At 44.0% G+C, this 23,524-nt stretch overlaps 2 protein-coding genes across 2 annotated transcripts in view; both read right to left on the bottom strand.

The window, feature by feature from the left end:
- The window catches only part of LOC139268751 (cyclic AMP-dependent transcription factor ATF-6 alpha-like), a 287,425-nt gene extending 268,563 nt beyond the window's left edge, over nucleotides 1–18,862 (bottom strand). Inside the window, exons 1-2 of the mRNA XM_070887405.1 lie at nucleotides 18,752–18,862; nucleotides 11,057–11,156 (exon numbers count right to left, since the gene is read on the bottom strand). Of these exons, the coding sequence (XP_070743506.1) occupies nucleotides 11,057–11,156; nucleotides 18,752–18,828 (177 nt within the window). The 5' untranslated portion in view covers nucleotides 18,829–18,862. The remainder of the gene's footprint in view (nucleotides 1–11,056; nucleotides 11,157–18,751) is intronic.
- Nucleotides 1–23,524, bottom strand: part of LOC139269165 (cyclic AMP-dependent transcription factor ATF-6 alpha-like) — a 686,031-nt gene that overhangs the window by 605,575 nt on the left and 56,932 nt on the right. The window lies entirely within an intron of this gene.

Genomic DNA, 23,524 nt, shown 5'->3' with positions numbered 1-23,524 from the left:
GGAAGCAAAGTGAGTGAAATTTGAGAGTTTAGGGCGAGAGCAGGAAACAGCACCGATAGTCATCAATGAGTAGGACTTGAACAAAGAATGATCCACATATCCCATGAAAAGGCAGGCATAGCAAGGACCCATGCAGGTTCCCATAGCAACACCTTTAATTTGGAGGAAGTGATTGGAGTCAAAGGAGAAGTTGTTCAATGTGAGAACAAGTTCAGCCAGGCGAGGAGGGTGGTGGTGCTGGTGGTGGTTTGGTCTCAGTTCAAGGAAGAAGTTCAAGGCCGTCCTGGTGGAGGATGGAGGCGTAGAGGGATTGCACGTCCATAGTGAAAAGGAGACGGTTGGGGCCAGGAAACTGGAAATTCTTAAAGTGTCAGAGGGGGTCGGAATAGTCATGGATGTAGGTGAGAAGAGACTGGACAAGGGGAGGAAAAAAAAAGTCGAGGGGAAGAAATCAGTTCCATGGGGCAAGAACAGGCTAAAACGATAGGTCGACTAGGTCAGTCCTGTTTGTGGATCTTGGGAAGGTGGTAGAAGCGGGCAGTGCGGGGTTAGGGAACTATGAGGTTGATGGCCGTGGAGAGAAGACCTTCAGAGGAAATGAGGTCAGTGACGGTCTAGGAAACAATGGCTTGATGTTCGATAGTGGGGTCATGGTCCAGGAGGAGGTATGAGGAGGTGTCAAGGCAATTGTCGTTTAGCCTCCGCAAGGTAGAGGTTCGCCAAACAACAACAGCGCAACCTTTGTCAGCAGGTTTAATGACAAAGTTGGGGTTGGATATGAGAGAACGGAGTGCTGCAAGTTCAGAGGGAGCCAGGTTGAAGTGAGGGGAGCAGAGAAATTGAGACGGCCGATGTCATGCCGGCAGTTCACAATGAAAAGATCTAGAGAGGGTAAGAGGCCAGATGGAGGGATCCAGGTAGAACGTGAATTCTGAAAACGGGAGAAAGGTCAGCTGTGAGGGGCAGGGGGGGGGAGACACCGAGCCAAACAAATGGGCACGGAGACGATGGCGACGGAAAAAGAGCTCATCATCATGCCGAGCTCGAAATTCATTGAGGCGGAACTAAACTACAGAATCAGTGGTAACCTGTTCAATCTTCTTCGTCTCCAGGCCAGGTCCAATACCATCCCAGCCTCTGTTATCGAGTTACAGTACGCGGACGACTCCTGCGTCTGCGCACATGCTGAGGCTGAAGTCCAAGTCACAGTCAACGTATTTACTGAGGCATACGAAAGCATGGGCCTTACGCTAAACATCTGTACGGCAAAGGTCCTCCACCAGCCTGTCCTCGCTGCACAGCACTGCCCTCCAATCATCAACATCCACGGTGCGGCTCTGGACAACGTGGACCATTTCCCATACCTTGGGAGCCTCTTATCACAAGAGCAGGCATTGACGACGAGATTCAATACTGCCTCCAGTGCGCCAGTGCAGCCTTCGACCGCCTGAGGAAAAGAGCGCTTGAAGACCATGCCCTCAAATCTGCCACCAAGCTCATGGTCTACAGGGCTGTAGTAATACCCGCCTTCCTGTATGGTTCAGAGAAATGGACCATGTACAGTAGACACCTCAAGTCCCTGGAGAAATACCACCAACGATGTCTCCACAAGATCCTACAATACCCTGGGAGGACAGATGCACCAACGTTAGCGTTCTCGACCAGGCCAACATCCCCAGCATTGAAGCACTGACCACACTTGATCAGTTCCGCTGGGCAGGTCACATTGTTCACATGCCAGACACGAGTCTCCCAAAGCAAGCGCTCTACTCGGAACGCCTTCACGGCAAATGAGCCAAAGGTGGGCAGAGGCAATGTAATAAGGACACCCTCAAAGCCTCCCCGATAAAGTGCAACATCCCCACTAACACCTGGGAGTCCCTAGCCAAAGACCGCCCTAAGTGGAGGAAGGGCATCGGGGAGGGTGCTGAGCACCTCGAGTCTCATCGCTGAGAGCATGCAGAAACCAAGCGCAGTCAGCGGAAGGAGCGTGCAGCAAACCTGTCCCACCCACCCTTTCCCTCAACGACTATCTGTCCCACCTGTAACAGGGACTGTGGTTCTCGCATTGGACTATTCAGCCACCTAAGGACTCATTTTTAGAGTGGAAGCAAGTCTTCCTCGATTCCGAGGGACTGCCTTTGATGATATCTAAGAGTTGTTGAAGCTTACGATCCTGGACAAAGATCTGTTCTGCGATTTTTATTAATTATAGGAAATAGAGCATTTCTAGTAGATTGCAAAATTTGCTGAGGACTCCTAGCTAAATGACCAGGTGACTAGTTTAAGGAACGGCTTGCATCAAAGGAATCTGGATCAAAGGAATGGATGGGATAAGGAATGACAGACTTTAAAAAACACATATATTATATATGTATGACTAGAAATAACACATTTAAAAGGAAAAGCCGGACGGGTTGCACCTCAACAGAGCTGGGACCAATATCCTCGTGGCAGTGGGGGGGGGGGTTAAACTAGCTTGGCAGGGGGATGGGAACCTGATAATAGATTCAGTTGGGATGGGAGTAAAGCTGGAATTAGAAAGCAAAAATGTAGAAAGTGAGTTTGAAGGACAGAGGAAACAAGCAGGAAAAAAGGTAACAAATTTAAAAGCTCTTTGTCTAAATGCACATAGCATTCGTAACAAAATAGATGAGTTGACGGCACAAATAGATACAAATGAGTATGATCTGATAGCCATTACAGAGACATGGTTGCAAGGTGAACAGGACTGGGAACTAAATATTCAGTGGTATTTGACAATTTGGAAGGACAGACAGAAAGGAAAAGGAGGTGGGGTAGCACTGTTAATAAAGGATGGGATCAGTGCATTATTGATAAACGATATTGGCTCAGAGGATCAAGATGTTGAATCAGTTTGGGTGGAGATAAGAAATAATAAAGGGAAAAAGTCATTGGTGGGCATAGTCTATAGCCCCCCCTAACAGTAGCTACACTATTGGACTGTGTATAAATAAAGAAATAATGCAGGCTTGTAATAAAGGAACAGCAATAATCATGGGCAATTTTAACCTTCATATTGATTGGAAAAAGCAAATTGACCAGGGTAGCCTTGAGGAAGAGTTCATGGAACTATCCGGGATAGTTTTCTTGAACAGTACGTTGCAGAACCAACCAGGGAGCAGGCTATCTTAGATCTAATACTGTGTAATGAGGCAGATGATCGGGTTACAAAAGATCATATCAGAATGAGTGACCATGATATGGTTGCATTTCAAATTCAGTTGGAGGGTGAGAAAGTTAGTTCTCAAACCAGGGTCCTAAGCTTAAATAAAAGAAGACGACAAAGGTATGAGGACAGAGTTGGCTAAAGTGGACTGGGAAAATAGAAGGAAAGACTGTAAGAGAAGGGATAACCATCCGTGGCTAACTAAGGAAATAAGGGAGGGTAGCAAATTGAAAACAAAGGCATACAATGTAGTCAGGACGAGTGGGAGACCAGAGGATTGGAAAACATTTAAAGGCCAGCAGAGAACGACTACAAAAATTATTAAGAGAGGGAAGATAGATTATGAAAGAAACCTAGCACGAAAAATAAAAAGAGATAGTAAGAGTTTCTACAGGTACATAAAAAGGTAAAGAGTGGCTAAATTAAATGTTGGCCCCCTAGAGTATGAGACTGGGGAATTAATAATGGGGAACAAGGAAATGGCAGAGACACTGAACAAATATTTTGTATCGGTCTTCACGGTAGAAGACACTAAAAACATCCCAATAGTGGATAATCAAGGGGTTATTGGGAGGGAGAAACTTAAGACAATCACTATTACTAATGAAGTAGTACTAGGTAAAATAATGGGACGAAAGGCAGACAAGTACCCTGGATCTGATGGCTTACATCCTAGGGTCTTAAGAGAAGTGGCTGCAGAGATAGTGGATGCATTGGTTGTAATCTATCAAAATTCCCTGGATTCTGGGGTGGTCCCAGCAGATTGGAAAACCGCAAATGTAATGCTCCTATTTAAAAAAGGAGGCAGACAAAAAGCAGGAAACTATCGACCAGTTAGCCTAACATCTGTCGTTGGGAAAATGCTGGAGTCCATTATTAAAGAAGCAGTAGCGGGACATTTGGAAAAACATGATTCAATCAAGCAGAGTCAGCATGGTTTTATGTAAAGGAAATCATATTTGACAAATTTGCTGGTGTTCTTTGAGGATGTAACGAGCAGGGTGGATAAGGCGGAACCAGTGGATGTGGTGCATTTGGATTTCCAGAAGGCATTTGATAAGGTGCCACATAAGAAGTTACTGCACAAGATTAAAGCTCACAGGGTTGAGGATAATATATCAGCATGTTTAGAGGATTAGCTAACTAAAAAAAAAAGAGAGTCGGGATAAATGGGTAATTTTCCGGTTGGCAAACAGTGACTAGTTGGGTGCCGCAGGGATTGGTGCTGGGTCCTCAACTGTTTACAATCTATATTAATGACTTGGATGAAGGGTTCGAGTGTCATGTAGCCAAGTTTGCTGTTCTTGCTATTGAGGGTGTGTAGCGAAGGTTCACCAGACTGATTCCCGGGATGGCAGGACTGACATATGAGGAGAGACTGGATCAACTGGGCCTGTATTCACTGGAGTTTAGAAGGATGAGAAGGGATCTCATAGAAACATATAAAATTCTGACGGGACTGGACAGATTAGATGGAGGAAGAATGTTCCCGATGTTGGGGAAGTCCAGAACCAGGGAACATAGTCTTAGGATAAGGGGTAAGCCATTTAGACTGAGATGAGGAGAAACTTCTTCACTCAGAGAGTTGTTTACCTGTGGAATTCCCTGCCGCAGAGAATTGTTGATGCCAGTTCATTGGATGTATTCAAGAGGGAGTTAGATATGGCCCTTACAGCTAAAGGGATCAAGGGGTATGAAGAGAAAGCAGGAAAGGGGTACTGAGGTGAATGATCAGCCATGATCTTATTGAATGGTGGTGCAGGCTCCAAGGGCAGAATGGCCTACTCCTGCACCTATTTTCTATGTTTCTTTGATACAAAGATGGGTGGGAAAGCAAGTTGTGAGGAGGAAACAAAAAATCTGCCAAGGTATATAGACAGGCTGAGTGAGTGAGCAAAAATTTGGCAGATGGAGTATAGGGCCCAAGTTTCCACAGGATAAAAAACGGGCGCCCCTCCGAGCTGGGCGCCCGTTTTTCGCGCCTAAAACGGCGCCAGAAAAAAAACGCGCTATTCTCGAGCGCTTTGCAGCTCCTTGTCTGTTTGGCGCGGCGCCCAGGGGGGTGGAGCCTACACTCGCACCGATTTTGTAAGTGGGAGGGGGCGGGTACTATTTAAATTAGTTTTTTTCCTGCCGGCAACGCTGCGCGTGCGCGTTGGAGTGTTCGCGCATGCTCAGTGTGAAAAAAACCATTGGCACTCGGCCATTTTTGTAGTTCTTTGTAGCTGTTTAATTTTTGAACATTTTTTAATAAAATCACATTGCCATCAGCACATCAGCACTGAGGCTTCCCTTCTCACTGTCTCCTTCCCCTCCTCACCCTCCACGGCAACAAACGGCGGTTTCCTCCCCCTCCCTCCCCTCCGCGGCAACAAACGGCTGTCTCCTTCCCCTTCCTCCCCTCCCCTGCGCGGCAACAAGCCGCTGTCTCCTTCCCCTCCCTCCCCTCCCTCCACGGCAACAAGCCGCTGTCTCCTTCCCCTCCCTCCCCTCCCTCCCCGGCAACAAGCCGCTGTCTCCTTCCCCTCCCTCCTCTGCGCGGCAACAAGCCGCTGTCTCCTTCCTCTCCCTCCCCTCCCTCCACGGCAACAAGCCGCTGTCTCCTTCCCCTCCCTCCCCTCCCTCCACGGCAACAAGCCGCTGTCTCTTTCCCCTCCCTCCCCTCCGCGGCAACAAACGGCTGTCTCCTTCCCCTTCCTCCCCTCCCCTGCGCGGCAACAAGCCGCTGTCTCCTTCCCCTCCCTCCCCTCCGCGGCAACAAACGGCTGTCTCCTTCCCCTTCCTCCCCTCCCCTGCGCGGCAACAAGCCGCTGTCTCCTTCCCCTCCCTCCCCTCCCCTGCGCGGCAACAAGCCGCTGTCTCCTTCCCCTCCCTCCCCTCTCTCCACGGCAACAAGCCGCTGTCTCCTTCCCCTCCCTCCCCTCCCTCCCCGGCAACAAGCCGCTGTCTCCTTCCCCTCCCTCCTCTGCGCGGCAACAAGCCGCTGTCTCCTTCCCCTCCCTCCCCTCCCTCCACGGCAACAAGCCGCTGTCTCCTTCCCCTCCCTCCCCTCCCTCCACGGCAACAAGCCGCTGTCTATATCCCCTCCCTCCTCTGCGCGGCAACAAGCCGCTGTCTCCTTCCCCTCTCTCCACGGCAACAAGCCGCTGTCTCCTTCCCCTCCCTCCCCTGCGCGGCAACAAACGGCGGTTTCCATCAAACGATGGCTGAAGCACTTTCACACAGGTAGGAAGATGGTTTATTTAATCTTTTCTTTCCTTATAAATGTTTATTCAGGTTGGATTTATTTGTATAATATTTGTAGAAGTATAAATAAGGATTTATTGTCGAATTTAATGAGTTCCCTTTCCCCCCCACCTCGTTCTGGACGACTAATTTGTAACCTGATTTTTTAATGTGTAGAACAGGTTTTTTCAGTTCTACAAAAATCTTCACTTGCTCCATTCTACTTTAGTTTGGAGTACGTTTTCACTGTGGAAACTTTGAAATCAGGCCCCCTTTTGAAGAAAAAATTCTGTTCTAAAGTAGAACTGTTCTACCTCACTAGAACTGCAGAAAAAAAAATGTGGAGAATTGCAATTTCTAAAATAGTCCGTTCTCCACCAGTTGCTCCTAAAAATCAGGCACAAATCATGTGGAAACTTGGGCCCATAATGTGGGAAAATGTGAGGTTATCCACTTTGGTAGAAATAATAGAAAAGCAAATTATAATTTAAATGGAAAAAAAAATTGCAAAATGCTGCAGTACAGAGAGACCTGGGGGTCCTTGTGCATGAAGCACAAAAAGTTAGTATGCAGGTACAGCAAGTGATCAGGAAGGAAAATAGAATGCTGGCCTTTATTGCTAGGGGTATAGAGTATATAAGCAGAGAAGTCCTACTACAACTGTACAGGATATTGGTGAGGCCACACACACCTCGAGTACTGCGTACAGTTTTGGTCTCTGTATTTAAGGACAGATATACTTGCATTGGAGGCTGTTCAGAGAAGGTTCACGAGATTGATTCCAGACATGAGGGGGTTGACTTATGAGGATAGGTTGAGTAGGTTGGGCCTATACACATTCAGAAGAATGAGAGGTGATTTTATTGAAACTTATAAGATAATGAGGGGGCTCGACAAGGTGGATGCAGCGAGGATATTTCCACTCATAGGGGAAACTAAAACGAGGGGACATAGTCTTAGAATAAGGGGCCGCCAATTTAAAACTGAGATGAGGAGGAATTTCTTCTCTGAGGATTGTAAATCAATGGAATTCTCTGCCCCAGAGAGCTGTGGAGGCTGGGTCATTGAATATATTTAAGGCAGAGATAGACAGATATTTGAGCGATAAGGGAGTAAAGGGTTATGGGGAGTGGGCGGGGAAGTGGAGCTGAGTCCATGATCAGATCAACCATGATCTTATTGAATGGCGGAGCAGGCTTGAGGGGCCAAATGGCCTACTCCTATTTCTTATGTTCTTATGTCTTAAGTTTTAATGAAAGCATCCGCCACTCTTGGCTAATACTTGAAATTGTTTACAAATTTAATCAGCAGCTCAAATGACGATTAAAACCAACTGATTGGTATAGCCAATCCCAATGTGTATTGTATGACTGAACAGACCTGCTCAACACTCACTGAACTTCAACAGCTGCTCTGCATGTTCTCTTTACACCAGTACTTCTAATATCAGCATTTTGCATAGAAGCACTTTGTGTTTTATTTATGTATTCCCAAATCAGTACTCACCAGCACTACTCTGACAGCACATTATAAGTCAGTAACATTCGTTGCGGTGATTTGGTTTACACAGTCATTGATTGCACTTTAAATCTTTTTGCTGTGTTTGCCGAGTCTCAGATTCAATGAAAACATGGCAACTATTGACTGGATACTACTAATTTCCTCATAAAATAATGGTCAAGCACTAAAATCCTATAAGTATAAACAACTATAGATTTCAATCAACACAAGCACGTGAAATGTACTGAATGATGTATACGATGATCAAATTAAAAGGCATTTAAAAGTCGAACAAAAACAAAGTATTTTTCCTTTGTTTGATTTACTTGCTGTCCCTTCCGTCCAATGACATAGAAACATAGAAAATAGGTGCAGGAGTAGGCCATTCGGCCCTTTGAGCCTGCACCGCCATTCAATAAGATCATAGCTGATCATTCCCTCAGTACCCCTTTCCTGCTTTCTCTCCATACCCCTTGATCCCTTTAGCCGTAAGGGCCATATCTAACTCTCTCTTGAATATATCCAATGAACTGGCATCAACAACTCTGCGGCAGGGAACTCCACAGGTTACCAATTCTCTGAGTGAAGAAGTTTCTCCTCAACTCAGTCCTAAATGACCTACCCCTTATCCTAACACTATGTCCCCTGATTCTGGACTTCCCCAACATCGGGAACTTTCTTCCCGCATTTAACCTGTCTAGTCCCGTCAGAATCTTATACATTTCTATGAGGTCCCCTCTCATCTTTCTAAACTCCAGTGAATAAAGGTCCAGTTGATCCAGTCTCTCCTCATATGTCAGTCCAGCCATCCCAGGAATCAGTCTGGTGAACCTTCGCTGCATTCCCTCAATAGCAAGAGTGTCCTTCTTCAGATTAGGAGACCAAAACTGAACACAATATTCCAGGTGAGGCCTCACCAAGGCCCTGGACAACTGCAGTAAGACCTCCCCGCTCCTATACTCAAATCCCCGAGCTATGAAGGCCAACATACCATTTGCCTTCTTCACCACCTGCTGTACCTGCATGCCAACTTTCAATGATTGATACCCAGGTCTCGTTGCACCTCCCCTTTTCCTAATCTGCCGCCATTCAGATAACATTCTGCCTTCGTGTTTTTGTCCCCAAAATGGATAACCTCACATTTATCCACATCTGCCATGCATTTGCCCACTCACCTAACCTGTCCAACTCACCCTGCAGCCACTCAGCGTCCTCCTCACAGCTCACACTGCCACCCAGTTTAGTGTCATCTGCAAACTTGGAGATATTACACTCAAATCCTTCATCTAAATCGTTAATGTATATTGTAAAGAGCTGGGGTCCCAGCACTGAGCCTTGCGGCACTCTACTATTCACTGCCTGCCATTCTGAAAAGGACCCTTTATCCCGACTCGCTGCTTCCTGACTGCCAACCAGTTCTCTATCCACGTCAGTACATTACCCCCAATACCATGTGCTTTGATTTTTCACACAAAACTCTTGTGCGGGACCTTGTCAAAAGCCTTTTGAAAGTCCAAATACACCACATCCACTGGTTCTCCCTTGTCTACTCTGCTAGTTACATCCTTAAAAAATTCCAGAAGATTCGTCAAGCATGATTTCCCTTTCATAAATCCATGCTGACTTGGACCGATCCTGTCACTGCTTTCCAAATGCGCTGCTATTTCATCCTTTAAGATTGATTCCAACATTTTCCCCACTACTGATGTCAGGCTAACCTGTCTGTAATTACCCGTTTTCTCTCTCCCTCCTTTTTTAAAAAGTGGTGTTACATTAGCTATCCTACAGTCCATAGGAACTGATCCAGAGTCAATACACTGTTGGAAAATGATCACCAATGCATCCACTATTTCTAGGGCCACTTCCTTAAGTACTCTGGGATGCAGACTATCATGCCCCGGGGATTTATCGGCCTTCAATCCCATCAATTTCCCGAACACAATTTCCCGCCTAATAAGGATATCCTTCAGTTCCTCCTTCTCACTAGACCCACTGTCCCCTAGTACATTCGGAAGGTTATTTGTGTCTTCCTTCGTGAAGACAGAACCGAAGTATTGGTTCAATTGGTCTGCCACTTCTTTGTTCCCCATTATAAATTCACCTGAATCTGACTGCAAGGGACCTACGTTTGTCTTCACTAATCTTTTTCTCTTCACATATTTATAGAAGCTTTTGCAGTCAGTTTTTATGTTCCCTGCAAGCTTCCTCTCGTACTCTATTTTCCCCCTCTTAACTAAACCCTTAGTCCTCCTCTGTTGAATTTTAAATTTCTCCCAGTCCTCAGGTTTGTTGCTTTTTCTAGCCAATTTATATGCCTCTTCCTTGGTTTTAACAATACAACAATAATTACAATAATAACTCAAAAAAGTTTAAAAACAGAGAATCTTCAGAGCTCCAGTTAGCTCCCAGTTGGAAAGTATAATAACTGCATACATACATTACCTTACTTTTATTTTGAAAATCTGGTGAAGATACCTGCTATGACTGAATCTACATTATGTTACATTACTGTTAAATATTTTCTTGTTCAATCAATACATTTACTCAAATCTACAACGAGGATGGATATTGTGATGCTCTGTCATTTTTTCAAGATGGAATGAAGTTCCTGTGTAGGCACAGGATAGATCCAGAAGCTAAAGCAATTTACACAAAGGTTTTCTGTTCATTATCCTGGACATGCTATCAGAAATTTAGCTAAGCGTCAGGGCCAGTGAAGACGTTCAGCAAACCACAAGGAGCAGAGACTCATATTATCTAAAATGCAGAAACTGCACGATCTTGAGTAAAAGGGGCAGAAAAGGCCCAAAAACCTAACAAAGGGCTTTAACATTTCATGCCAACAGAAGATTCAAACCTGAATCTTACCTTTTCTTTGAGATGAATGCAGGAAGTACCCAGAAATGTTGGGACTTTTTGCCTCTCTTGCAACACAATGCTTACACAACTCCAGAAATCCTCTCCCATGCCCACCAATCCCAACTGCTCAAACATTACTCCACAAATGAGTGGCAGATGACATCTGCGCCAGTAAATTTAATATTTGTTTTACTCCTGGGATTTCTAATTGTTTCTCAACCTACAAATATCGACACACAGAATTGAATTTTTATTGAAATAAATAAGAAATTAAGTACATACCAACACAGTTCGTATTTTATGATGCATCTTGGATCCTTTCCTCAACTTGACTCGAACTACTTCATGTCGATGGACCCATCCACGGAGTTCATCTGCTAGCCTGAACCAAAATAATGGAGAAAATGTTCAATGAGGAGTGGGTTCACAGTCACTGGAGCACTGATTTGGATGAGAATAGCAAAAGTAAGCATTGGTCCCTTACGAGGCTGAGACAGGAGGAATCATATTGGGGGACAAGGAGATGGCAGAGACTTTAAACAAATATAGTGTGCATCTTCACAGTAGAAGATACAAAAAAAACAAAAATAGTGGGGAACCAAGGGGTTAATGAGAGTTAGGAACTTACAGTAATTAATAAGAACATAAGAAATAGGAGCAGGAGTAGGCCATCTGGCTCCTCAAGCCTGCTCCACCATTCAATAAGATCATGGCTGATCTGATCTTGGCCTCAACTCCACTTCCCTGCCCACTCCACATAACCCTCGACTCCCTTATCCTTCAAAAATCTATCCATCTCCACCTTAAATTTATTCAATGACCCAGCCTCCACAGCTCTCTGGGATAGAGAATTCCAAAGATTCACGACCCTTAGAGAAGAAATTCTTCCTCATTTCCGTTTTAAATGAGCGACCCCTTATTCTGAGACTATGTCCCCTAGTTCTAGATTCTCCCACGAGAGGAAACAGCCTCTTTGCATTCAACCTGTCAAGCCCCCTCAGAATCTTATACGTTTCAATAAGATCACCTCTCAAGTCTTCTAAACTCCAATGAGTATAGGCACAACCTGCTCAACCTTTCTTCATATGACAACCCCTTCATCTCAGGAATCAACCTCGTGAACCTTCTCTGAACTGCCTCCAATGCAAGTATATCCCTCCTTAAATAAGAGACCAATACTGTACGCAGTACTCCAGGTGTGGTCTCAGTTGCAGCAGAACTTCTTCACTTTTATACCTCATCACCCTTGCAATAAAGACCAACATTCCATTTGCTTTCCTACTTACTTGCTGCACCTGCATGCTAACTTTTTGAGTTTAGTGTAGAAGATCCCTCTGTACCGCAGTATTTTGTAATCTCTCTTCATTTAAATAATAATTTGCTTTTTATTTTTCCTACCAAGACATTTTCCCACATTATACTCCATCTGCCAAATTTTTGCCCACTCACTTAGCCTATCTATATCCCTTTGCAGATTCTTTGTGCCCTCCTCACAAACTTGTTTTCCCACCTATCTTTGTATCATCAGCAAATTTGGCTACATTACACTTGGTTCCTTCATCCAAGTCATTAATATAGATTGTCAATAGTTGAAACTCCAGCACTGATCCCTGTGGCACCCCACTAGTTACAGTTTGCCAACCTTAAAATGACCCATTTATCCCGACTCTCTGTTTTATGTTAGTTCGCCAATCCTCCATCCATGCTAATATATTACCACCAACCCCGTGAGCTCTTATCTTGTGCAGTAACCTTTTATGTGGCACCTTATCGCATGCCTTCTGGAAATCCAAATTTACGACATCTACTGGTTCCCCTTTATCCAACCTGTTCGCTACATCCTCAAAGAACTCCAGCAAATTTGTCAAACATGATTTTCCTTTCATAAAACCATGCTGTCTCCGCTTGACTGCATGATCATTTTCTAAATGTCCTGCTGTTGCTTCCTTAATAATGGACTCCAGCATTTTCCCAATGACAGATGTTGGGCTAACTGGTCTATAGTTTCCTGCTTTTTGTCTGCCTCCTTTTTTTTTTAAATAGGAGTGTTACATTTGCGGTTTTCCAATCTGCTGGGACCGCTCCAGAATCTAGGGAATTTTGGTAGATTGCAACCAATGCATCCACCATCTCTGCAACCACTTCTTTTAAGACCCCTGGATGTACGCCATCAGGTTCTGGGGACTTGTCCGCCTTTGGTCCCATTATTTTACCGAGTACTACTTCATTAGTGATAGTGATGGTTCCTTGTTCCCTTTTGCCCCTTGATTATCCACTATTGGGATGTTTTTAGTGTCTTCTACCATGAAGACCGATACAAAATATTTGTTCAATGTCTCTGCCATTTTCGTTTTTCATCATTAATTCCCCAGTCTCATCCTTTTGGGGACCAACATTTACTTTAGCCATTCTTTTCCTTTTTATGTACCCAGAGAAACTCTTACTATTTGTTTTTATATTTAGTGCTAGTTTACTTTCATAATCTAGCTTTCTTCTCTATTATTTTCTTGGTTGATCTTTGCTGGCTTTTAAAAGTTTCCCAATCCTATGGCCCCCCCCCCCCCCCCCCTAGTCTTTGCCACATTGTAACCCTGGCACCGGGTAGGTAACACAGCCTTCAGGACTCATGCTCTTGGCTGCAGAGAACCGTATCTATCCCCCTAATTGTACTGTCCCCTACCACTACAACGTTTCTTTTTACTCCCCCGACTTGAATGGCCCCCTGTAATACTGTGCTGTGGTCAGTTTGCTCATCCTCCCTGCAGTCCCTGTTCTCGTCCACACAGGGAGTAAGAGCCCAGAACCTGTTGGACAAGACCAACTGCTGAGGCTCCTCCATCCCGCCATGCCAAGTCTCCATACCTTCCTCACTCACAGTCACACCCTCCTATCCCTGACCATGGATCGAATTTGAATTAATTACTCTAATTGGTGTGACTAGCTCCTGGATTGTGGCATCCAGGTAACTCTCCCCCCTCGAGCTGCAGACACTTGCTGCAGATGTGATCGCCGTGGACCTCTATGGCGTCCACCAGCACCACGTTACAGCAGTGACACATCGTCTGCCCTGCCATATCTAATGTATTTAATTAATTAGAGTTAGTTATTAATCCCGGCCCTTAATTTAAAGCAAAAAAAGAAAGAGAAAAACTCACCAGCCAATCACTTCCCTGCCTTCCTGTGATGTCAAATTGCCCTGTTCTCCTTTGTCGCCTTCCCTTACCTGCTCGCGCTGCTCCCTGCAGCGGCTGGCTGCTCGCTGCTTTTAGCCTCGCTGCTGCCAGTCTTGTTCCCTCACAGGTCGGGTCGGGAAGGTGAGACCACACCTGGAGTACTGTGCAGTTTTGGTCTCCTTATTTAAGGAAGCGAAGGTTCATTAGATTGATTCCTGGGATGAGAGAGTTGTCCCATGAGGAGAGATTGAGTAGATTGGGCCTATACTCGCTGGAATTTAGAAGAATGAGAGATGATCTCACTGAAACATATCATCATAGGCAGTCCCTCGAAACGAGGATGACTTGCTTCCACGCCAAAAAAGGATGAGTTCACAGGTGTTTCAATGAAGGACATAATGTTCCAGATCCCGAACTACATCCTGAAGGGTGGAAGATGCCTGTGCGTGGTTTTTGTTTAACGTGTGGTGGCCATTGCACACCAGCCACCACTGGGCTTGGCAGAGCTAGGTTTTGGTCCAGTGGCAAGGATTCTCCAAGATGACTGGAGACCTGCTCTGCTGCACAGGCCTAGTGCGCACACATATCGCAGTGTGGGCTGGCCCGTGCTGCCCCTGGGCCCCTGGCCCCGAAATCACGCCTCTCCTGGGCTCCACAGTCTCTTGCCGCTCTTGCTGTATCTGCCCACGCTCCAATCACCGACCTGGACCTTGATGACGTCACTCTTCACTGCCATCGCCCTCCTGCACCAGCTCTCATATAATATTCTGTGGGGGACTGACAGAATAAATGCTGAAAGATTGCTTCCCCTGGCTCAAGAGTCTAGAACTCGGGGCATAATCTCAGGATAAGGGGCTAGACTTTTAAGATGAGATGAGGAGGAATTTCTTTACTCAGAGGGTTGTGAATCTTTGGAATTCTCTGCCCTAAAGTGCTGTGGATGCTCAGTTGTTGAGAGTATTCAAGGTTGAGGGATAGATTTTTGGACTCCAGAGGAACCAAGGGATGTGGGAATAGGGCTGAAAAGCGGAGTTGAGGTCGAAGATCAGCCATGATCTTATTGAATGAGGGAGCAGGCTTGAGGGCCCAAAATACCTGCTCCTGCTCCTGCTCCGAATTCTTATGTTCTTATCCACAAGTTATGACTGAACAGTCAATCTGGGGGCTGTTGAAGCAACGTGTGGTTAAAATGGATGATCTTAGTTTCATTAACTAGATTCAACTGCAAATTCACTTGATAATAAAGAATCAGATGTAGGGATCTTGAAGGATTTTTTTTTTAAAGTTTTTTTTGCTCAAGTTGTGTGTGCCTAGCCCTCATCAATAAAACACTTAATATACCGACAGCCTACAGGTATATAGTTTGGCTTGGAGGTGTACAGTTTAGCTCTGTTGACTTTTTTCTAGCCGTAAAATATAATTATTCACCATGTTGCTACACTCCATATTCAATGTACATTTACAGTTAAGTCCAATGGCCAAGACTTGAACATGGGTAAAAATTGTTGGTAGGTCACTGAAGACTTAATTTGTTCCTTTCATGAACTTCTCAGTGTTTGGGACTATGAAGTGTCTCGGCAGGCACCGGCAGAGAGGATTACCTATACAGACAAAAACTGGAAAATTGCAGTTAAGCTCCACAGAGGTAATGCTTTCTTGGGGTAGGTGTTATTGCATACAGGTAGCCATTAATTACCCCTCAAAATCCCAGAACCCATTCCTCTTGGGTTCTATAGCAATAAAGGAGCTGTAGGCCATATTATTTTGGTATTGTTCAACTGGGAGCCAGGGCAGCTATAAAATAAAATGAATCAGGGAGTGAAGAACAGGAAGAAATATAAAAAGGGACACAAGACTCAAGTAGATTGTTCCAGTGGAACAGCATCTGCAAAGGCAGGATGAGCCAAATGGCCTCCTTCTATGCTTTAAGTTCCATCAGTCTGTGAGCTCAAGACTCAGAATGTGAAGCTCCCAATTAAAACATGTTTTTATTAAAACACAACACTTGCAAACAGAAGAGCATTCTAATGCCCTGCCAAAGCCATCTGCAATGTGGGTGGGTGAAGCTGACTTCACTCTTGCATTCCCACGCTTAGCTAATTTATGGTCAAATATGAAATATTGAAATCAGCTTACTCTGACACAAGTGGGAGGAGTGAATTAGACTACATCTTTTGTTCATCTATACACGGGAATAGACTTCCTTTACTACTTTTAAAAGTCAGCATAAAGCACGCCCAGGTCTGGTACAAAGACGAGGTGCAAAGTCTTCATGTCCCTACTCCAAACTCAGTAAAACAATCCCCAATTCCCACTCCCATGAGCAGCTAGTTAATTTTCTGCTGCTTACATCCAAACATCCTTGACTGAAACTGCTTTTAATAGCAAACTGTGGGTAGCTATCTGTTCATAAGGGGATAAAAGAAAAGAAAGACTTGTATTTATATAGCGCCTTTCACGACCACCGGACGTCTCAAAACGCTTTGCAGCCAATGAAGTACTTTTGGAGTGTATTCACTGTTATAGGAACTGGGCTATCATTTCCCCAAATCATCATCCATCAGACCCTTATAGGTTTGTGTTATGTATGTAAACCTGTAATTACCATGTCTAACCACCAGAGGGCTTATCCCCTGGAGTCCCAAGGGATTCCACAATCCCTTGGGAGCACCGGAATAGAAGGAGGCCTCACAGGCTGGAGAGGCACTCTGAGATCTGTAATAAAGGACTGCAGTCACACTTACTTTGAGCTTGCAGTATCTGGTCTGACTCTTGATCCAAGGCATGACAGTTTGAAAGACGAATTTAATCCCTAGCCAAGTCTGCATTCAAATCCATGAGTGATCAAAACAATGTATTTTTGTCCACTACAATTCAAAGTATTTCCCCTGCCATTTAAGGATGGCATTTAAATATACTATTCTATCCCGACCACAAAATTCACCTGTGGAACAATTAAACATGAAGAACACAGCTTCATTTTAAAATTCACTTGGGAGGAATGATGCTCCTACAGAGCTCCCTCTTACATGAAGCTTTGAGAATGGGGAAGGGCAGTCAAAGTGCAATTGAAACACTGTAGAAATAAATACTCATTTCATTGATAGTTATGACTTGCAGATATAAAAATACACTACACATAGGCCCCAAGTTTTGGCCCGCGCCGAAAACGGCGCACCTCCAAGCTGGATGCCTGTTCTTCGCGCCTAAAAGTGCGCTATAAAAAAACTTCGATATTCTCCGGCTCCTCGGAGCTCAATCTCAGCTTGGCGCGGCGCGCTCTTCACAGCGGAGGGTGGAGCCAAACACTCGCGCCGATTCTGTAAGTAGTGGGGGGCGGGTCCAATTTAAATGAGCCAACGTGGTGCCGGCAACCCTGCGCGTGCGTGCACGCTCCGACGCGCACGCGCAGCGTCAAACAAACATTGGCACTCGGCCATTTTTAAAAGGACTCGGCTGCCGTCGAGCCACTGACGCCGCTCCTATCCCATGGCCGAATGGCCTCAACCCCCTTGAAAAGCTGCGTGCGTCCGGTGTTGATCCTTCGGCTGCCGGACAGCCACTGACGCCGCTCCTATCCCATGGCCGAATGGCCTCAACCCCTTGAAAAGCTGCATGCCTCCGGTGTTGATCCTTCGGCTACTGGCCAGCCACTAACAGAATGAAGGCCTGCCTACAGCACATCAGCTCAGCTCGAAGGCTGTTTGCTGCCGCTGTTGGGGCTGCCATCGAGACACTGACGCCACATCTCTGCTTGTCTCCAACATGAAAGGCCTGACTGAAGCACAGCAGCTCGAAGGCTGCTGCTGTTTCACACAGGTAGGAACATGGTTTATTTAATCTTTTCTTTGCTTATAAATTTTCATTCAGGTTGGATTTATTTATATAATATTTGTATAAGTATAACTAAGGATTGATTGTAGAATTTAATGACTTCCCTTCCCCCCCTCCCCCCCCCCACCTCGTTCCCTACACCTAATTTGTAACCTACGCCTGATTTTCTAAAGTGTAGACAAGGTTTTTTCGAGCGTACAAAAATCTTCACTTACTCCATTCTAAGTTAGTTTGGAGTAAGTTTTCACTGCCAAAACTTTGAAAACAGGCGGAAGTGGCCGGACACACCCCGTTTTGAAAAAAAAATTCTGTTCCAAAGTGCAACTGTTCTAACTGACTAGAACTGGAGCAAACTAAATGCCGAGAATTTGAATTTCTAAGATACTCCGTTCTACACCAGTTGCTCCAAAAAATCAGGAGCAACTGAGGCCGAAACTTGGGCCCATTACATGTATATCTATTCTTGTCCAAAAAGCTACCCCAAAAAATAAAAAAAGCAATTAGCATTTGCATTACTCGATTTCAAAATTCTCATCTATGTTTACAAATCCCTCCATGGCCTCTCCCATACCATCTCTGTAATCTCCTTCAACCTCACAACCCCCCTGCCCCTAAAATGTCTGCGCTCCTCAAATTCTGCCCTCTTGAGCATCCCTGATTATAACTGCTGAACCATTAGTGACCGTGCCTTCAACTGCCTGGGCCCCAAGCTCTGGAACTCCTTTCCTAAACGTCTCCACCTCTCTCCCCCTCTTTCCTCCTTTAACCTACCTCTTTGACAAAGCTTTTGGTCATCTACTGTAATTTCTTCTTATGTGGCTCGGTGTCAAATTTATTTGTATTAAAACACTCCTGTGTAGCGCCTTGGGATGTTTTACTACGTTAAAGGCACTATATAAATACAAGTTGTTGTTGCTGTATGAACAGAGAACTTTTGATAGTTTCCATCTACTAGCTGCTTTCTACTCACCTAAGTGATTCAGTCTTATTAACTGGTGGTTGACATGCTCGTTGGACAAAGAGAAGAGGTTCCTTCTTAACCACCATCAGATCTTTCTTTTCCGAAATTGAAATCCCATTTCTGAAAGAAACAAATCATTCATTTATAATGTCCTTGCTTTTCGGAAAAAATGCTCATGCCTCCACCCCAGCCTCCATGACACTTGATTAAAGCAAAAAAATAAGCTAATGCAAAACTGAATGCTGGGATCATAACTGGTACATCTTGCTGGCAAAAGCTACTTATTGCAACCCTGTATTTCACTATTTAGTGACCATTAACGTCAAATCCTATTTAGTTACAAGAGCTTAAGCATGTTGATAGACATCAGGTTAAGACAATGGCCGTCGTCTCCGAAGACTGCTTCGCTTGCATGCACGATCCTCTTGCAATCTTTGCAACCTAAGTTCTACAACTTCTGTGGCAATATCCTAGCTTCTGCCAGCGCTAAGGCAAACAGCAGCATCCTCGAATTTAATCTTACAATCAGAAGTTCCAAATTTTGAAGTGTGAAGCTTCTTTTGCACTCAACGCAAGGCTCGATATAATAAAAGTGTTATTTTTAATAAAACCAGCAATATGCTGCCAATAAAATAAATCGTATTATGCCCTTGCGTTAAGCCAAAAGAATGCTTCACACTTGCAAATGTGTTTCATGTTGCAGCACTCGAGAAGCAAAACTTGTGGGTTTCGAACAATGGGAATAATTAAGGATGCTCAGCACAAAATTTGAAAACCAAGGAGCTGCAATGTTCACAAAGACAGCGATCAATCAACTGCAGCTGAACCAACGAGGGCAAGTGTCAGTTGGCTAATACCCAGGTTTCAACCAGTATTAGCCGAAGAAAAGATGATTACAGCACCAATGGATAAGAAAGTGTCAAAACACATTTTATGGTGAAAACAGACAACAACTCCCTTAATGGGGGCCTCAAGCTCAAGTAGAAGCCAAAATATACCACTCTTGTCTCTCTACTCCCACCTGTATTGATCCTGAACAAGAAATAATTCCACCACCCACCCCCAAAAGTCATACAGTGCACATCCCTTCAATTAGAGTTTAAACATTATTTATTCATACACTTGTGCAGCTTGATGCAAAGGGAAAATAAAATAAAGTTTGATCTGAATTCATATGACTGCAGCAAAATATGTAACCATTCCTACTAACAGTATGGTACCATCAAAACTTTTGGAATAACCATGTTTCACTAAACATTTTTTTGCATATTCTGTGGCTAGGCATTCTAAACACGTGTGTCAGCTGGCTCTGTTGCAACAGCCAATGAAATACTGGCTACAAGAGGTTTGAAGCAATGAACCTGTCCAGAACTGATTCCACTGCGTTGGCCAAGAGTCTGGAGGCAATAAAGAAAAAGAAAATGAAGCTGAAGAATGAACTGCCAGAAGTTGAGTAACATTCAAAACTACTGTACATATACCATTTCACATGTCACCTCATGACAACGGTTTACTGAGTCATTGTGGTACAGTACATCATCATCACAACACAAGGCATCTTTGTCATGTTGCTCGGTCATCCTTTAATATAGCTTTGGCTGCTAAGAAAAGCCATCTGCAAACCATTAATTTACTTCTAGCTGTGCTTGATGGGCAAAGGATAATGAGCCAAGGCTGAATCCAAAAGGGTATATTTATTGAAATATGATGCAACCGAAACATTTTCTCATGGCCTCAACAATCTCTTCACAAAACGGAGATAACGGCCCTGAAATTCCATTCGACCTCTTCCCGCGGGGAAACGACCTAAAAAAAGATATGCACTTACCTGCTACTGCTGCAACTGTCCAAATTTCCGAGCCTGAGGCCCAGAGGTGACTGCGCGCGCAGCTCGTGCACGCGGGGACGTGCACAGGTTGGGATCTAGTGACAGCAGCCAATCAGGTACAGTATAGTTTCTCATTCATAGCAATAGGAGTTCCGTAAGTACGAATGAATGAGAGCCCCCCTCACCCCCGAACACTTAAAAACCATTTAAAAATAGAAAGTAAAGTACACAATTAACATGCATTTAAATTAAAGTTGTTAAAAGAGAGAGTTTTCCGACTTTAATAAAAAAATTTTTTATTAACACTTAAAATAAACGTAGGGAGGGTTTGTAAACATAAAAAGTGATTTTATAACTTTATTTTTTATTTGTATGTGTATTTTTAACCACTTGCTCCTGTAAAAGTAGGCTATACACCTGCTTTTTCAGGCACAGGATTTTAAAGGACATTTGCAGGACAAAATATTCGTAAATATCGGAAATCTTACCCCGCAAGTGTTCTCGCTCCCGCGATGCGGCCATCTCTGTCAAGACCAAAAACTTGACAGATCAGAAATGTCGGTTTTCAGTGAATGCGCATTGCGCGCTGGAAACCGGCTTTTCTGACGTCTTCCCAGGTCCGTAGGAATTTCTTCCGGAACTAGGACATCGGAATTTCAGGGCCATTAACTTCAAATCAAGTCAACAAATGACCGATTTTCGGTAACAGTATGAAATTCCAATGGCGGGTGAAATGAACATCACCAGAATTAATTTAGGGCCACTTAAGTCTTTCTGATTCTCCATACCCCCAAATAAGAAAGCTCTAATTAACTAAAGGAAAGCAAATGTGAACCATCCTTTCAACTCTGTCACTAGTCAAACACAATGCCAAAACAAAATGTTGTGTCAGTTATTTAATTGTTAGAATTTTAAACTATTTTTTAATGAGTTAAAGCTGAGAAAACCAACACAACGTGCATGTGACAGAGAAGGATGGACCATTTGGTAATGATCACTTTCCAAGGTCTAGCCAATTAAATTACAAATTAAACACGTCCTGAGCAAACAATAAAAAGTACTCTTCATTGAATGGAAGCCTCAACATGTTAAGTTATTTACTGTACTGTCGACAAAACAGTGATGCCATCAGAGCTCTTTGTTGGACCCAGGATTGCAGTCGGAGCAGAAATTTTATGATTAGCAAAATTAGCAAAAAATAATCACGACTTAAAATGGCTGGTTGATAATTATTGAGGCCACCACAAGTGATGCACTGAGATTTAGGTACACTGAGTTGATGTGGCGTGAAGCAAAATGTTGAGTTTTAAATGCCCTATGTACTAAAAGTTTGGAGTTGATTATTGCACTGAGTTTATTCATTCTCAGGATGTAGATAGCACTGGCGAGGCCAGTAGTTATTGCCCATCCCTGGTTGCCCTGAGAAAGTGGTGATGGGCCGCCGCCTTGAACCGTTGCAGTTGCGGTTTGATACAATTGACTGACTTGCTCGGGGGCACTTCAGAGGGCAGTCAAGAGTCAACCATGTTCGTATGGGACTGGAGTCATCTATAGGCCACACTAGGTAAGGATGGCAGGTTTCCTTCCCTAAAGCACAAGTGAACATGTTGCCTTTTTAACGACAATCCAACAGCTTCATCATGATCACTTTTACTGATAACTTTTTATTTCCAGATTTTTTTAAACAGAGTTCAAATTCTCAAACTGCTATGGTCAGATTTTAAGTGGCATTGTGTGGATTACTAGTCCAGTAACAGGACCATTACTGTACCGACTCAAATAGATAAAACAGCTCTGGCTCCTCCGGTGGCTCAGTGGGTAAATGCATTGAAGTTGTGAACCACAAGGACGGGGAAATCTGGATGCAAACTATGATCAGTCGTCAGTCAGCTGATCTGATCAAGGCAGCAATGGAGCTTTATAATTAGCCTCAGTATCAACCAACAAGCAATAGAAGGTGGAATTAAATCAGCCATTCCTCACTGATTATTCATTAAATCCTGCTGGAAAGTGCCCACATCTGGGAACTGTGCAAGGAAACACAAGGTGACTGATACCCCATCATGTAGTCCAGGCCACCGCTCACTTGAGGTCACACATGAAGAACTAAAGGTACTGAGAACAAATTTCTCCGAAATGGCAGATGACTTGGAACGGGTAAATTGGCTAACCCTCCTTGGTGGTGATTCAACCGATATTGAATATAAATGGAAAGTTTTGAAGAACGAGATTAAAAATGTGGAAAACAAACATGTACCCAAAATCAAAAGGAGGAAATGTGGTATGAAAGGTGGCTGACTCCCTATGTACAAAGGCAAAGAAGACATAAACAGAAATGTTTCTATAAATTGAAGATATTTAACACTCAAATAAACAGGGTTGAATACAATCAACAACTAAAGAAAACAAAGGCTGCTATTAGATCAGCAAAAAGGCTAACGGAAAAAAGGATTGTAGACAACTGTGGCCGTAATGGGAAGAGCTTTTTTAGTTATGTGAAGAGTCAGAGAACTATCAAAGACTGTATTGGGCCACTGAAGGGAGTTCAAGAACAGGTTACAAAGGACTCACTAAGTATGGTGGAAATATTAAATGAGTACTTTGTATCAGTCTTTACCCTTGAAGATGATGCTCGAATATTAGAATTTAAAATAATACTAGTTTTGTTCATAACATTAATATAGATAAGCATAATGGGCCCAAGTTTCCACATGATTTGCGCCTGATTTTTAGGAGCAATTGGTGGAGAACGGACTATCTTAGAAATCGCAATTCTCCACATTTTTTTTTCTGCAGTTCTAGTCAGGTAGAACAGTTCTACTTTGGAACAGAATTTTTTTTTCAAAAGGGGACGTGTCCGGCCACTGACGCCTGATTTCAAAGTTTCCACAGTGAAAACGTATTCCAAACTAACTTAGAATGGAGCAAGTGAAGATTTTTGTAGAACTGAAAAA

This window comes from Pristiophorus japonicus, chromosome 8 (assembly GCF_044704955.1).
Source record: "Pristiophorus japonicus isolate sPriJap1 chromosome 8, sPriJap1.hap1, whole genome shotgun sequence".
NCBI classification, from domain to species: Eukaryota; Metazoa; Chordata; class Chondrichthyes; family Pristiophoridae; genus Pristiophorus; species Pristiophorus japonicus.
This window is presented reverse-complemented; position numbering and strand designations above follow the sequence as displayed.